The sequence below is a fragment of the Paramormyrops kingsleyae genome, chromosome 20 (genome assembly GCF_048594095.1).
Source record: "Paramormyrops kingsleyae isolate MSU_618 chromosome 20, PKINGS_0.4, whole genome shotgun sequence".
Taxonomy (NCBI): Eukaryota; Metazoa; Chordata; class Actinopteri; order Osteoglossiformes; family Mormyridae; genus Paramormyrops; species Paramormyrops kingsleyae.
This window is the reverse complement of record NC_132816.1, coordinates 15,489,642-15,507,345: the sequence shown is the minus strand read 5'-3', so window position 1 is coordinate 15,507,345 and position 17,704 is coordinate 15,489,642. Positions and strand designations below refer to the sequence as shown.

The following is a 17,704-nucleotide window of genomic DNA, read 5'->3' as shown; positions in this document are numbered from 1 at the left end:
CATTTCATTCTCATTTAGAAATGTCACCCAGATGGGGAGGCACAGGGGGGGCCCGGCGCTGTAAGCCTATCTGCCCCAGTCGCTGGCATGTGCAACATCCCGCATAAATCCCATTTTCTCATAAATCCTATTTTATTGCCACCTTTTTTTTTAAACCGTCCTTTTAACCCTCTCAATGAAGACACCAAGGAGCATTACAGCTCAGCAGAGATCTTGCCGTCTGTGTTGACATTTATTGAGCAGGACAATTAACACCTCTGCTCAAATGGAGTTAAATACCACCCCCCCCCCCACTCCTTTGAGTACACAATCAGTAAGGAACCTGTAGCTCTGCTACCTTATAAAATATTTTGGCTTCAATTATAATTTAGTCTGGGATTTCAAAAAAAAAAAAGATTTATATGCACAGGGATCTATGTATACATAATATGAGCAAATGTCTGATTCATAATACAGATGAATAAAGGTAATATTACATTTCGCCGCAATGAATATTTGATAGTGAGAGAGAAGAGACCAGTGCCTTCCGATATTAAAATGACAGCAATAATCTACAAAAGAATAATCACACAGGCAGTGGTATATTTTTCCATATAAATTGTGCAGTATCCATTGGGCAAAGACACTGACAGTGTAAATTAGCATGAGAATAGCTGATGCGACCGTGGCAAACCGGGCGAATGCAATTAGCCTCACAGACGGCGTTTGAAAGGCGGGAACGGCAATCGGGCCCCGGCACCAATATTAGGTGGCTAACTGGAGCTAGAGCGGCGGTACCCCCTGATGTCCGTCAGGACTGGGGCTGGGGGGGGGGGGTTGCCGTGACGCAGCAATTGGCACGGCACAGTCAGCTCATATCTAGACGCCCGGCTGTTTGCTCAGGTGTGAGTCGCAAAGCAGACCATAAGTATGTATGTGTGCTTTAGGGTGGGGGGGGGCGCTGTTTGCCCTGCCCCCATCAGTTTTAATGTCCCGGATTAAATGGAATGAATGGCTCCCAAGGCACAAGCATTGAGTCATACACATCTATGGCATGATGCATACATGCAATCACTGAATATATAATAATCCAGACTGTGAATATTATTTAATCGCCTTCCCTCACCACACCCCATTATCAATGAGATGGGAGAGAGGCTGAAAAAATACCATATTAATTATTATTATAATCATTAAATAATTGTTATATAATTATACGTAATTATCAAGCTATTTATTGCGTAAATAAAGAACACCGCAGGTGATGAGAAGCTGGACATGTTACAGAGACTTTGATACAAACTTCCCTGACAGTGCAGGACTGAGTTCCTCTTTAAAGGTGATGTGGTGTCGTGCTAAAGACTAGCTAACGAGAGCAGCTTGTAACTAGGAGGCATCTGATCACATGGCTTTACATCACTTCCTGTTTGCCCACCTCTTAAGGCATGAATTCTGGTGTGTTCACCAGGCTCACACGTTGACCCCCGATAGAGATGTTATAGTATAATATGGATTGTCGAACACATATTTCGCTACAAGTCATTTCAACACCAAAATAAGGTTCAGCCAAAATGACCTTCAGAAGCAACTAGCGTGCAAGTCTGAGGACAAGGACATGGGCATTTCGTTGCGAGAAAAAGAAAACCTTCAAAGAACTTGCCAGACAAATTGCGGACGACCTCTAACAGGACAAATCCGTTGTCACCTGCATGTACGGTTGCAAGAGTCGCGGCCTGGGGCCAGGTGCTAATCATCATCTCATGACGAGCAGCAGGTCCTGCAACTCAGGGTCCCCATGACAACGGAAAACTCGTGCTGTATGCCTATACACAACTTCATTTAGCGCCCCGCCAGGTGAGACGATCACGTGCGTTGGATGGGTCTATCACAGCTGCTACTGACTCCACCTCTGACGGTGCATAATATGAGCCTGAAAGCAGGCAGATTCAACACTTTACACGCATCATATTTAAGCAAAGCTTTCTCTCTTACTATAGGCTCAGAAATGATGATGTCATTTCACAGCCTGGCTACAATCTGATATCTCCTTCCACTGCGTGGTTAAGAATCTCCAAAGAGCCCCCCCATCCTTCCGCTTCTAACATTTCTTTTATGTTCAGTTTGACAAGCCTCTCAGGAGAAAGATGAGCGTTTAGAAGTTTCAACCGCGCCTCGTCTTGTTACGACAAAGTGCGATCTTTTGTTATCGATGATTCCTCTGGGCCTGGAGAGGTACCAAATTCGCAAAAAAAAAAACGAAACGAGAAATGTTCTCTAGAATAACGCAATCCTAAAACTCTCCCTCTGGAGATGGCGAATGTGAATTTAGAAATCCCGCCTTCCTCGTTTAACTTAACCGTGTCATCTGTCAATTTGAATGACTGGGGAAAGCAGTAGTTAACGAGAGGAACTGAGGGGTGGCTCGGTTCGGCACAGCCAGCTTCGGTACACACAATCACATGGGCCACAAATTACATGCCCGCTTCCCTCCTCTGGGAATCCTGATAACAACCAAGCACCCCCCCAGGGCAGCCCCCCCCCCCCCCATTTCCAATGCACCAATCACCCCCGCCCCCAGATTCCCCACCATCGCTCACAATAAGCCTCATTTGCATATCACTGGTGAAATCTGAATCAGCAAGTTCTGTCTTGGGTCAACAAAGTCAACCTCCAGAGACCTCAGCTGTGCCACCAGCCTTCGGAGGTGAAAGTGCCACAGGTGATCAGCCTCTGTTTGTTTCTTTTTAAGCAAAGCATCTCAACAGAAATTCATTGGCTCCAGATGGGGGTGGGGCAGGGCTCATGTGTGCTTTTGCATATTTTTGAATATGACTTTGAAATAATCCCCCGGTATGAGACGCTCGGCACGTAAAACTGAATTTCTAAAAGCAAAAAAGGAGCAAAATTGAAACCATTTTCATATTAAGGGAACCAGTACCCAAGATGAATTTAGGTGAAATACTTGAGAATAAATTCTTTCTCCCACATGGGGGGGGAAAAAAAGTCTTTATCGATTTTCTAGAGAAAATATTACATTCTTTTATGAAGCTGTTTAATTTTTCAGGGAACTTGGCTGCTAACATTCTGATCTCATAAACACGCCCTTTGGCTAATGGGTCTTGCTGGAATACCAGCATACTTCTGAATATCTGAATTACTGGAAAGTATATAATTATTGGCGAGTCATGCACTTGAGGTCCTGATTACAAAGAATAGAACTATTTCCCCACACAGATCTTCCACACTTTCCTGCATTTTACCTCCATGTTGCTCTCAATCAGATTGTTTAGAGCCTTAAGTAGGTTTCTCATAAAGACACAGTCCCAAGGCAACATGGCAAAGCCTCTGTCCCCTTTAAAAAGTCCAAAACCTCATTTGGGGCTCCGTAGTCGGAGGATATCGCCGCTGGAGTCCGTGTGATGCCGTCACCACGCCGGAAAAAGGCTCCTGCTCCATCCGGCGAAAAAAATGGATTCTCGCGGAACCTCAGCCGCAGATTGAAAATGTCACGAGGTCTCTCCGCTGACCTTTAAAACGAGTGAAGAATGCTGAGCTGTAAAATAACAGTTTGCCACATAGACATAACAAGGTGGCTTCCACAGCGTGCAAACACTTACTCATTACTACGCCATATACCTCAAATGTCACTTTAGGCAGAGGAACCAAATTGAATTATCTTGGCGAAGGACTGCATTCTACCGTTTACGAATGCATGAACGTGTTCTGGGAGGCACTTTTGTCTCACTTCCCTTTTTATCTGTACTTGCTAGAAGGACGACTGGCTAGTGATGTCACCCTGCATACGATCTGAACAGAAAGCTCTGTAGCCTCTGAGCTAATGCTGTATTGCGATTTTTTTTTAACAATTCTAATGTAGGTTTTTTTCTAGCTGGAAATTGCACAAGTGTTGCCAGGAAAACAGACACATACACGAGAAATGACTAAACTCAACCGAGCTGCTGTACTCATCAACACCAGCGTCTAATTTAAAACAGTGACGTCCAGACAGGAAGCCCATGCAGGAACAGGCTTTACAGATTCTCATCCTCAATATGACATATGATGTAGCTTGATATTCTTCCCATTAAATGACAGGAGATGCACAATCCACCAGCTAATTGTTTAACCCAACTGGAGAGTCATTAAGACAGCAATTACTTGACTATTCAAAATGGTAATGCCATTATTTCTGCATGTATGGCAAACGTGTTATGTCAACTCATGATAGATTGCAGGCCCACAATCCAAAGGAAGCCTCTGCATTTTTCATTTTAATAAATAAGAAATGCACACAATGAAATAACATATAGTGTTTATATACCAAACAAAGAGCAATTATTGTGTAATTCGGGGCCTTTTTAATTTTGTAGCTGCCCAAACCACTCAGCGTAATGACATTTAATTACAGTAAAACATGAAAAGAAAGAAAATTCATCTTCTGAGTCGCTGCTATGTCAGTATGGTATGCAGAGAAAACAAAACTCCAGTCAGAGCATTAAAAAGAACCCAGTAGAAAACAAATAATGGCTCTGACAGCTGAAGCTCAACACTGGAATAATATATGAAATATCATACGTGACGAGGGTGGTGTTTGTGGACCGGCCCCCGGTAGCGACGCGGCCTGTCGTGATAGGCACGAGGAATCTGATCTCTTTCACTGGGGCTTATACTCACCCACTTACTTTCATTAGGAGAGTCGGTTTTCATTAGGAGATTTATGGTGCACCTAGGCCAAAACCAGCCAGAGACTGAGTCAATACATTGTAGGAAAGCTAATATGTTATTACCTTCTATGTATTACTTCCTAACTTATCCGTTGCTTTTTTCCCCCAAAGTGTATAGTGTGTTGCTCATTTGTACGGCAGGAGAAATCCAGCGTTTTGCTTAAGGGTACGACAACGGACGTACCTCGTTCTACCGGATCTAACGCAAAACGCGAGGCACCACTTAGGATGTATCTAAATGCTACAAACGGTGCCGAAACGACACCAAACCACAGTTAAGTCCACAGCAGCTTTGTTAGGAGACCAGCTCGATGAAAGGAAAGGATTCTAATTTGTGTCCTGTCATCTATCAGCCTGACAGACCGGCATGGTTGGTGACACTCACGGGAAATAAAATTTAAGGTCAAAATGACAAAGATGGTATTTTTTTCTTCTTCCCGAGCTCCAGGAAAAGACTGTTGCAGGTCTTTCAGTAGCTGTACAATATCCCTCAGCCACCAGCCACGAATTCACCACCCTCAGCAAATCAGCCGTGTTTAAAATATAGTCCACAGATGACAAAACTCTCCAGTACCCTTTCAAGCCGTTAAACTGATCTGCCACACTTTCTTCATGCTTATCCGCGTATTCACATTCACTCACTCTGTTAACTAGGACTATGAGCTAATCAAAACCAAACCATGTCAAGCCAAACTGAGCCAAAAATCTGGACCCTATCATTATAGACACTTCAGAAAAACGTCCCTATACAGGTTACACCACCTCACGAGCCGGATGTCAAGAGCCACAGTCTGAGATGATTCTCAAGCAGGTAAGAACCGGTAGCCACACTGGTAAACTAAAGCTTTACAGTGATTTAACCCTCAGCATATTAGAATTTGCCCGGTAGGTTTTTCGCACAGGAACCAATTGGATGCCCCAGTTTGGGCGGAGGTGACATTTACAGGGGTAATTGTAGAAAGACTGCAACTTACAATAATGAACCTAGTGAAATATGACTGGCTACCTGGAAACTATCCAAGAACACAAACAGAACCAATGTACGTAAAAATGTCTCAGAACACCTTGTCCTGGGGAGTCTGTAATAAATACGGCCAAGGACACCCATAGTCCCTGCTTTGATTATACATTTCAGGCTTTAAGTGTGTTTACATTGTCCCTGTTATAATTCTTAAACGGCAAGGTCTCACTACCGTAATCCTGACGACCTTCAATGATATCACGGCACGTCGATTTACCAGCACATACGGGCACCTGAAATACTGCCCTCAAGAAGACGTGAGAATTTCACATAACGTCAATGGGACATTTTTTTAATTTATTATTATTTTTTCATAATAAGCTACGCAGCTATCCAGTTACGACTGGGTGCCAATGCCATTCAGTCTTTGTCCATGACTACTGGGGTTTTTTTTTATTTTTTATTTTTTTAATCACAGTGAAACCAACAAAGAGCATCGTGATTCACACAAAGCCTGTCTAAGTACAATGGAACACGTCACCGTGACACAATACAGGCCACAGTCTGCAGGTTCCCCCCTTGAGGCTCAACTGGGTCACCAGTAAAAAGAAAGCAAAACAAACCTTAATGGCACATAAGCTGGCAGCATTAACTTAATGGTCCCGTCAGCGTAAGCACAGCCGCTCCATAAATCGGACGGCAAAAGTGCGGGACCTTAAAAACAGGAGAGTGAAAGTAGAAAAAAAACGAAAACAGAGATTAAATTAAAAAAAATCACGCTGCATTACGTGTATTCCGGAACGTCGATGGCATTCTGTCCTCAAGAAGTGCGATAGCCCATGGGATGCTGTGGTGATCTGTGCTAAGAATCACAGCTACTTGCTAATGCAATTCACAGTAGCATAGTTCATTCTGGAAGGTCGCACCCACTACCAGAATACAACATTACAAACACAGCGCTGACCTTTGAACCCACATGGTGCAGCTCCACGATCCATTCCTCCCCTTAAACAGCAGGTGGTGGGAGATAAGCAATTTAATCACCACCTAGCCATGCAAAAAGGAAAACCAAGAAAATTACAATATTTAAAAAAAAAAAAAAAAACAATAACGCGATCGCCGCCGAGCTTATTGGCTTTTGAATGGACGAAAATGTGGCCCTTTAATGACTCACTTGCTGTGAAAAGCTCATGGCTGACCTAGTAACCGTTGTTTGTGTGTCAGGCTGTTAGAGGGTGTCATTAATGTATCATTAACATATCAGGAGTGTTATGTAACGTTACACACACACACAAAAAAACTTCAGGCCTTTCATTAATCTCACAGGCAACATAAAACTAAACTGGTGGGTGAGGTTAAGTACAGAGGTATCTGTATCAGCCTTTCTGTCGCTTACAGGAAATGGCTGTATGTACTATCGTTAGCATTATCTGTTCTAGATAATGCTATCTCATGAATTATCTTTATGATTCCATTTTACTATATGGTAGTCTTTATTAAAATTTAAATACTTCACATGGTTCCTGCTAAGTTATTAAGCTGATCCAAGACAGGTCCGGTATATTCATTCTCAGATACCATCTTCCGTTACCGCCCCACACTGCCAAACAGTGGGTCGAAAGCGTATTCAGATTTCCATCCAATGGCGTGGGCCGATTCCCACTGTGACAAGCCAATCAATAACGACAATGCAAAATGAAGAAGAAAGCAACGAATGAGGCGACAGACATAGGAAATGAGAGGTACCAACACATAAATAAAATATATTTTCCCAAACATTAAACTGATCAAAACAATGGCTTCACACAGATCCCAAAACAGTTTCAACGCGTGACTCACAGCGTTGATCTCTTCATTCCCCCAGTACAAAAAGCTTCATTCTTAGTCTTAGAACAAGAAAGACTCCTCTGCCCAGCGCATTCCTAAGAGCCTCACCCACTGGAATAATTACCAGAGAGAGGAAAATAAACAAATACATAAATAAATTTGGAAAACAAAGGCAATTCAGTCTGTACATAACTGGGAAGTAATGTTTTCCTGAAGGCGCACAATGAAGTCCTTGAAACATTATTCGCTTGAAACCTATTATCAGATATTTTGGTGTGTTCCCTCTGATCTGTGTACGCTGACTCATTAAATGTTTATAGAGAGGAGTGCATGGATGTCGGCGTGTTAATAAATCACCACAGCTACAGAGGCGCTCAAGCGCCAGTGACTCTCCCAGCAAATCAACCAGTGGACGACCTCGCGGGGAGCCGGATGAGATTTGAAAACGATAATCAAATATTGTATCGTGCTTTAAGTGACATTTTGTTTCAGACCTCAGCCTGTGCTGCGAAAATTCTTCCTCGCTCCGTATAACAATTATTCCGGGGCACAGAAAGGAAGGTCCCATTTTTTTTTTCGTATGAATTATTTATTTTCCCCGGTAAGTAGTCTGCTGGGGATACAAGAGACTGGGAATCAAGCTCAATATTTTCCTCTCCAGCCCGGCATTCCAAATCGGCGCCCATCACAGGTAGACGTCTAACGTTACTCAATAACAAGAGAGGGAGCCGTTTCGCAGCTTGATACGCGGCATTCCTGCTCGACAGTAAAGGCATACTTCTGAGCAAGAGGTGCGACATCCCACCTCCAGAGGATTCGTCGCCAAGAATGAGCTCGTTTACTAAGGCAGAGGCAGGAATGTAATTAGTCCAAATCACAGAGGATAGTGCTAAAAATAATAATGCAACCTCAAATGTCAAGCCTAACACATCCTAACAAAGAAAGCTGTGACACTGTTTTAAATAAGCAAATAAATGCATCGGGAGATAAGACTCGAAAACGTAGTGCCGCGTCGTTTCCAAAACGATGGCGGATGATCCGGAAGGTGTGCTGTGCCAAACGACATCAGCTGAGAGGCTTGATGCAGGCCAGTGCTGACATAGAGGGTCAATTCAATTACACTGGATAATCCAGGAGAGATTATTTTTACTCTGGGTTGGTTCACAAACTAGCGTTGGGTAACACCGATTACATCATGCCTTCCTATGAATTTAACAGCACTGAGTCTTCCTCACAGCAGGTTTCCCCCACTCCACTGAAGTATTTCAAATAACTCGCAGCTGTCAGGACGCCGAACTGCACGGCTGCCAAGTGCCGAAAGAGGAATAATAGAAAATTTGGTTTTAATTTGACGTAATGTAGTACAAACAGTTACTGGAAACCATGACATCTCTGCCAGTACTTGGATAGGTTCTAATACAGAGAAGCAGTGGTCAGAAACTCATATATGCTAAATAAATATGCAGCAGTTTCATGTTTGTTTATATATGGAGGTGAACAAAATAAAAGGAACACTAAGAGTATATTAATATCAATGATTTCATGAGAAGTAAGGGTCTCCCTTTGGCTTCAGAAGGGTTTTGATCCTTTTTGGAAGGAACTATAGTTGGACATTGGGCCACTCTTCTAGAAGAAAAGCCTCAGTTCATTGAAGAATGAATGAGGTGGAAGCCGACTTCTCACTCTACAGTCCAGAGCATTCCATCCATCTGTCTGTCCGTCCATCCACCCATCCAACCGTCCGTCCGTCCGTCCATCCATCCATCCATTTTCGGAAAGCGCTTGTCCTATTCGGGGTCACAGGGCTATGGGCGCAAGGCAGGGAACAACCCAGGATGGAGCACCAACTCATCGCAGTCCAGGACATTCCATAGAAGTTATGTACATATGGTGATTGGGTGGAAGGTGTTCAACTTCATCCGGGTGATCATGAAACCACATTTAAATTTCTTTAGCAGCATATATCATCTTAGAGTTTGGGAAGATGACCGGGGAAGAGTTCTTGCACCACGGGGTGCATCAGGTTCTGTAAAATAGCCTCATAATCCACGCCTGTTATATAACCAGGCAGAGCAATCATCAGACCTAATGGCTCCCATGAGAAGGCTGGCTATACCATTCTGGATCTCCCATGTGTAACCGTTGGCTTTCTCCAAATGTAAGCCCATCCGAAAGTAGGAGAAAGGGTGAAAGATGACTCATCAGGCTACTTTTTCTCATTGCCCCAGGGCTCAGGTTTTCGTGCCTCTGACACCCAGTTACACGTCTCTGTACATTGGCCTTGGATACACGTAGTTTCCAAACAGGAGCCCTTCCTTTAAATCCAGCAAGATGACGTTTTGTTTTTGATGATGCTGGGTTACAGACGTGTCGATTCAGTACTGCGGCAATTTTTAATGGCAAACTTTTATGATATTTAGCATCTTGAGTGTCCATCTCTCCTTGGCGATGACCTTTGACTGCCCACTACTGTTCCTCATTTCTGCTGCAGTTTTTTCCCTCTCCGTTTGGCTCACGCGGTCATGATTTTTCCCCACACTCATCTCCCCTTGACACATTAAATAAGGCTGAAGTTTTCGTGGCCAATGCACCTGCAAGTTGATCATTTGGCCTCTTTTGGTTGTCTCATGTCGCTTTGAAAACTCACATATCAAAGTGCTGACCATCAGACTGCTTTCATAGCTGATGCATATACTGCTTACTGGCATTCAAGCTAATATGACTCAACTTTGTAACCGTGTCTTTAGTTGTGATTTAGTTACTTTGACGTTAGAGTCCTATTTCATGTGGTGTCATTATTTTTTTTTCCACCTCACATACACATAAAAATTAAGAACATTAAGAAATGTTTAACACGTAAGGATTAAAAAAACATTTTAAAAAGTTTTGGATAAGGTCAACAGCAACAGACTGGGGCGGGGGGGGGGGGCTATGATCTCTCAAGACATCTGAGAGAATTCATTTGAAATGGAGACATGTTGTTGTAAACTGGATCACCGTGTCGAAGTATTGTCTTTATGAGTTTCTAGCGGCACATATTATTGTACAATCCACATGTGCTGGAGAGCAGGGTCTTAAATGTCAGACTGATTGCTTTCAAAATGGCTCCAAACAACTGGGAATCATTACACGAGTGTGGATACCTCGAAATCTCCCGCTCCTTAAGAAACTGAAGCAAAAGCAACGGAGAATTTCGTCAAACTGATAAAAACAGTGACCTTGCAGACTTACTGGACCGACCACTAATTATATGTATGTGTAGTTTTATTTGAAACGCTGCTGTACTTTACCCAGCAAAGGATATTTCTCAAGGCTGTTTTACTGCCAGAGACTTCCACAATACGCATCCGGGCTCCTTGCATGTTATTCATTACGAATTATGGGAATAATATCTCACCAGACAATTATGCAAATATCATTCAGGGATAAAACGCTTTCAGATTCTAAAAAGTACCTCTGCTTTGAAATGAACTGCACGGGGAAGTTCTGCCTAGGGACCACTAGGGGGGAGGGGTAGGGGGGGTAGAATAATAATAATTTCATCGTTTCAGTTTTTCCTTGAATTCTCAATCACGGATATGAATGGATAACGCATCTGGCAGTTTAGAAATTCCTGACCTTAAGTAATACAATCCAGACTGCAAATGAGTGAAAGGGAAAATATCAAAGATGATCCAACGTAATACCTAAAATGGCTTATTAAGAACGAGAGCATGATCTCAGTTTTGGGCACGATTTAACGCGGATCGCAGCCAAAGCCAAGATTTATCAGCGTGTCTCACTATCAGATCACTAAAATACACCTTTTAAATAGCTCTAATTACCTTTCGTCCCGTGCGCAGGAGGCCGTAATCGCCTTACACTGTTTACCAAATCGTTCAAAGAGACCATGTTTTAATGAATTAAACGTTTAAACTGTGCAATTCTCATTACACAATGTCCATCCGGTCAAAAATATAGCTGTTTGGAACATCTGGATATTATTAATAACCTGTATGCGGCCACCCAAGCCAGATACAAGCAAGGTCTCCGAAGAATTTGAGAAATGTTCCCACTTCAGTAACTGCTTATGTTTAGTGAAATGCAAGCAGCACCGTTTCAAACAAACAAACCGCTGGTATTTAATTTTCTTTCTCAACGCAGGAACTAGGACAATTTTATATCCCATGTGGTCAACAGAAATGTGCACTATAAATAGAAATCTGCTGTGAATATGCAGAAATCCAAAATCTGATTTCAAAATACAGTACTCGGTTTATTAAAGGAGCATGTCTTGTGCCGTTTCATTCTCCGGGGGGAATTGGGTAAAAAAGTTAATTTTCATTTCCTTCGGGTATAGAGTATATCACAGGGCCTGATGTTTCACAATATTCCGCGATCATACACCGAATGATAGATCTTTTCTCTGTATTTAATTATTCAAATGTTCCCCGAACCACATGTTCTCACCAGAAGCGGCTTCGCCCACTTTCTTACGGCTTCCAGGCGTCTTCGTCGCATCTTCCTAAACAGCGCTGCATATTTTGCGCGCCGCTTGGAAATGCCGATGTAAAGGCGAACATTTCCCCCTTCAGCGCTGGACCCCGCGCTGGAAACATTCGATCAGCCGTACAAGGCCACGTTTTTGCTTGTTAAACACGTCGCCAGCAATTACATAAAAAGCCCACTGACGACATCGTTGAGATACGCCATTCGGAGCGCTGCTTTTCAAAGAAAAAAACAACAAATGACCCATTTTCACGGCAATATTTGCGGCAAACACACGTAGGAAACGAGCCTGGAAATAAAACGTGAATGTACGCTTTCCAAACTGGGGCTATTGAAGCCACAGCGGGAAGGTAACTTAAACGTAATGTTCCCATAATTTGATTTATAAAGGTGTACATTATTAACACTCTTCAGGGTAAAGGCTTGAACAGACGGCCTCTTGATGAAAGATAACAATGTGTTCTTTTGTCTTGCACATCTTTTCCATTAGCCGAGAGGATATCATTAATTCACCCTTCATTGTTATGCACAAAACATACTATAATAATACACAAGGCATTCTTGTCACAGAGGATTTCTCTGGACAGAATAAAAAGTGTTTAGTTTGTAAAACATTAAAAACCTGGACATGCTAATTGAAGTGGTTTGTCCATAATTATTTTTGCATATCCCTGTCTGCATTACATTTGCGCGAATATATTTCTCAAGGCTACTAAATAAATAGATAAAGGCAGACAAAGACGTACAAAAACACATCAGAGTCCTATATGCATGACAAAAAAAAAACGACCAAATTAACAACCAAAAGGATTTCAGGGTGTTACTCAACTCTAGAGTGCCTCAACCACACAAATTACAAAAGCTTTATAACAACCCTACTTTAATTAAAAGCACCAGGATATAAATATTGTATTCTGTTATCACTTCATAGATGCCTGCGTAAAAAAAAAGCGTAACAATGTAAAATACGCTCTCTTAGGATTCTGAGTCAGTACAGCGAAGAAAAAGGAAATGATTCAAAGAGAGAAAATAGCACAGCAATCAACTGACAATCAACCAACAAACTCAGTTCAATAATTAACCAGACTCCTGATTACATTCATAAGGCATCGTTTCATTCCTAAGTTTTCATTTGTTATCTGTACTTGGGCTGCAGGGTTTCTCGCAGTTGGAATCTTAGGAGTTTAAGCGCCATAATCTCGTCAGTGCGTGTTCGTTGCTGTTTGGCGGAGTGTGCCGGAAATATGTAGGGCCTGAGATGGCTAAAGCTCCTCTAAGGAGACCAGTGAGATTCTAAGGCAGGGGTGCCCAACTCCAGTCCTGGGGGGCCGGAGCCCTGTGTAGCTTAGTTCTTTCCCTGTTCCACCATAAATGATTCAGCTCAAGTGCTATGTGGTAATTAGCACAAGGAGTTGAATCAGGTGTGTTAAATGAGGGGAGACCCAAAAATGTGCAGGGCTCCGGCCCCCCAGGACTGGAGTTGGGCACCCCTGTTCTAAGGTAAGTGTTCACACCGCAAAAGCAGGGTGAGGAGAAGCCCTCCCTACCGCTTATGGAGTGTGTTTATCAGTACTTATGGGCACAGGGCCCAGCAAATTGCGGATTACATTTAAAGTAACTTAAAATTCTGTATGTCCTTATGGGACAGTAAAATAACATACATGCACATGGAAAACAATTAAAACACGAAACCCAGTCCAGCGATAAAGAAGGGCTTTAGGATTAATTAAAAAAAAAAAAAAACTGCAAGCATGAAAAGTAATAACTTGTTTTGCATCACATACTTCCTAAAGTATGCTTTAGTCTTCCTGTTTCCCTCTAAAGTTTAATGGCTCTCAGTCTAACATCCCTGGACTTGTTTCACAAGCTATGAGCGTTAAACTCTTGTTACGTGGTTCAAAACGCTGGAGTCTGAACACTTATCTGAACGCAGCGGCTTTCCTGCCAAGCGTCCGTCTTTCCAAGCATAAAAGATTTGTCTCAGATTTGTTTCATGTTCAAAATAAAATAAATACAGCATGTGGTAATGCTTAAAAAGAATCATGACTTCATGCCTTATCCCTAGGCACAAATAAATTACATTCCCCAATCATTTTATCACTAATATTGCAGTGAATTATACTATGTTAAAACACGATGAAACATACTATAAAAACCAAAAAAGAAAAGCAGATGACAATTTTAAAAAGAACTTAACTAGTTCCCCAAATGCCATAAATCATCACCAACTAGCGAGTGTAAAAATGCATAGATTAAACTTACCCAAGACAATGAATGCCCCGTTCACCTTACAGGAATCTGTTTGCATTGCTTCTCTCCACCGTCGTCCCTATTAATGTTTAAGTTCCCATTGAGAAGGATTTACCACCCCAGACCTCATGCCCTTAGTTACAATTGGGCAGGTAAGTGAGTTTTGATAATGCTATGAGATTAGCCTCTTAGCATAGAAAAACATAAACACACTAGTGTACTCACTAGTTAATTAAGCCTCCTTGCAAAACATCCCAGAATTAAAGTACTGAAGCCTTCTGCTTTGTATAGGTGACACGGCATATATTTGGAGGGTCAAAAAAAATCGTTGGCTGCATGATGTAATTATACAAATAATATGGCACTTGTCAGTAATAAGGTCAAAGATGAGGTCAGGTCAATTGTGATTCATTCAATCAAGACAGAGTACATCCATATCACAGCCCCATTGAAAGTATCTTATCTTTTTCTCATTGGTCGTATCATCCATGAAGGTATAGCCAGATAATCCGCCACTGTCTTCTCATTTCCCATGAGACCTTCCAGTCAGATCCAGCCGTGTCTCTTCACATAATCTCTAAATTATGTGGTGCTTTAGCAATTAAACCTGAACTCATTTTCAAACTGCCCATTATACTCATTGGTTTGTTAGTCCATCAGGTGATTAACCGTAATCGATTTAATGTGGCTTGAAATGGCCAGGAATGGTTCTGCTCGGGCAAGAGTGTGCCCAAGGAAGACAAGTGCTGGACGGGTCGGCCGGTGTTCCGTGCGGAGACGTGGCACCCCGGCGCTCTTACCGAATTCGTCGCAGACGCTCTCGTTCTCGATCAGCGTGGGATGCTCAAAGGTGTCACGGCAGTACAGGATGCGGGTGTTGCTGCTGAACGAGGCGATGCCACCCAGCGCTAGAACCACATGGTCCGTCAGCAGGGAGGAGGGCCGCTCGCGTAGCCGTACGACAATAGAGCGGAACCGGCAGTACTGCGGGTAGCTCAGCACCAGAACTCTCTTCTCTTCACCATCCTCACCTGGTGAAAGGAGGGGTAACAAAAAAAAAACACAAGGTTGGCGTTAAGCACTTTAATCGCAGTGCAAATTCGCGCAGATTGTCGTTTTATGTAACAGTTAACTGACGGAAAACCAAGCAGGCTTCCTTTAATTTTCCGTGCGGATCCAAAGCAGCTGTTGTCACATGACGGCTCTCTGCAAGGATTGGCAAAGCGAAAATATCTGGGAAGCAAGCCATGCCATTCAGTACAGATAGATTAGGCCGCACAATATGGGCTCCTGAAGACTCGCTGGAATCCCTGCTGCTGAAGCAATATTATTACATCCAACAGAAAGTCAACTCAGTTAATATGGCTTCAAGAGTCACAGTGTTAGGTCCTCTGAGATTCAACCAGAAACCCCGCGATTGTTAAGCCAATCACAAGGCATTAAACACCCAGTGAAAAAAAAAATCTATTCCTAAGACAGGAGTTAACATCTATTGTTACAGTCTAAACCATGCCTAAAGACGTCAGAGGGCTGGGGTCCGGCTGAAAAAGCAGTACAGGGACGTAAAGTGGCCCCGCATTCTGGGAACGTGACACTGAGGGCCGGAGAACATGCGCACAGTTTCCACTGACTGACATACCCCAAAAGAAAACACTTGGCTTGGTTTTTTTTAAACCTAAAACCAGATTTCAATATCTTTTTATACACCATCAAATTATCTTCATTACCTCTTCCGCAAAGAAGATATATAAAAATCCAGTTACATAACGCTGTTAATTATGTATTTCTATCCGTGACTGTAACAGCTACAGGATTTGAAATGAACTTCAAAAATTCATCTATTTTTTAATGTCTCTGGATGAATGCAGAAGTGCTCAAAATGTCCTATTGATTTTGCTTATCCTTTAATTGGACCTTTGCATGAATAATATCCCCTTTTAAATTCCCCACATGCTCTGCGCTCCCCTCTCTTTCCACCACTGTGTTCTCTGTCCTCTTACACATAGCCTTGAAGATGTGGGGAGAGTGGGGGGGGGGGGGGGGGGCTGGGAAGCTCAAGGTTGCCCTCTTTGACAGTGCTTGTTGAGTATCATGGGATTTTTCTTGCTATATTTCCTTTCTTTGCAATGATATACATGACTAAATAGGTAATCGGTTAATGACCAATGGCCCCAGAACACTTTCCTATTGTGACGGGGGCAGGGAGGGGGGTGGTGGTAAGTTTTAATAGTATAACTCATATGAGTAATGGCTTCCTCCCTTCTAAAAATCTTTAATAGTTCATTTAGCACAGTATATACAGAAAGAGCATACGCAATAAAAATAGGGAATTTAAGTTTGGTTCCCAACCGGTACATGCGGTTCATTATTTGCATTCCCACGGCTTATTCATTGACAGCTTTCACAGTTATTGCATTGTGTGTTAGTTCATTCAGCAGGCCAACCGTGTACAGTAGGTGTTCTCGCTTGTTCGACGGATCTCCGCCTTCCCAAAATACTTAACGATAACATGTACTCACTACTAAGAGCAAGTGAGGCAGCTGAGGTTGTTGTCAAAAATCGTTCGAGGTTCCAAGGAGCCGCGCTGATCTTAACCAAACTCAGAGGGATCCATTTGTAGGTTATCTGATTAGATTCACTCTGTGTGAATAGACTAGAGGAAGTAACTAAAGCCCTTCCGCTTCACAGCCATTTTCCTAATAAAATCTTACACTTCTAAATAAAGGAATTCTTATCTTTGCATTTTAATTGGTTGGGGCTGCACTATCATTACAGGCTGAGGAAAATCACATTATGCAATTTTCGCTCAGTGCTCTCCACAAGCAACCTTTGTTGCGAAAACAGGTATGCACCGATTGGCCGCAGAATCAACCTATGAAATCTGCTTGGCTAAGCTTCACATGTCCTCTGATCAGGGAAAATTGGCTTCCACGTTCCAGATTCTAGTGACGCGCTCGGTACTCCACAGCTGGACATCGCGCAAACAACGAAGGCGCCTGCGTTGCGGTGTTTCATTGTGTGCCTTTTATGAAAGTTATCTGGATGGAAGACTGCAGCACCAATGTAATTTTATCCAGAGATTATAAACGTCAAAATATGTGTTTAGGAATATCTCAGGATGGCTGTCAAAAGCTAAAATAAATCTTGCTCATAAAGCCAGCAGTACTTTCTTACTGCTGTACATTGAAACCAAATCATATATGTCCTCTATGAAAGTCAAACACATGCTACAAAAATACACTTCCACTCTGCCCCACCCTGAAAAACAAGCACATCCCAATACAGTATCTTAACCCCCCCAGCTACTCAGTCTCAACACATTCAATTTCTTCTTCTTCCTCTTGTTCTTTATAGGTTCTTGTCTTTTCTAGCTCCTGGGTCAGAAATATATTTAGCTCCATGAAATATGAAAAAATAGCTATGAGTAACTGCTGTGTATCCTCCCCTCCTTGCCTCTAGACTAGACAAAACTCTT

The 17,704-nt window shown here is 42.6% G+C and overlaps 1 protein-coding gene across 2 annotated transcripts in view; it reads right to left on the bottom strand.

Moving 5' to 3' along the window:
* arid5b (AT-rich interaction domain 5B) overlaps positions 1-17,704 on the bottom strand; it is a 62,714-nt gene that overhangs the window by 27,449 nt on the left and 17,561 nt on the right. The window contains exon 4 of one of the 2 annotated variants that reach the window (XM_023830896.2): positions 15,030-15,260. In XM_023830896.2, the coding sequence (XP_023686664.2) occupies positions 15,030-15,260 (231 nt within the window). Of the gene's footprint in view, positions 1-14,241; positions 14,303-15,029; positions 15,261-17,704 lie in introns of those variants that run through there. The other variant, XM_023830897.2, reaches the window with a different exon arrangement.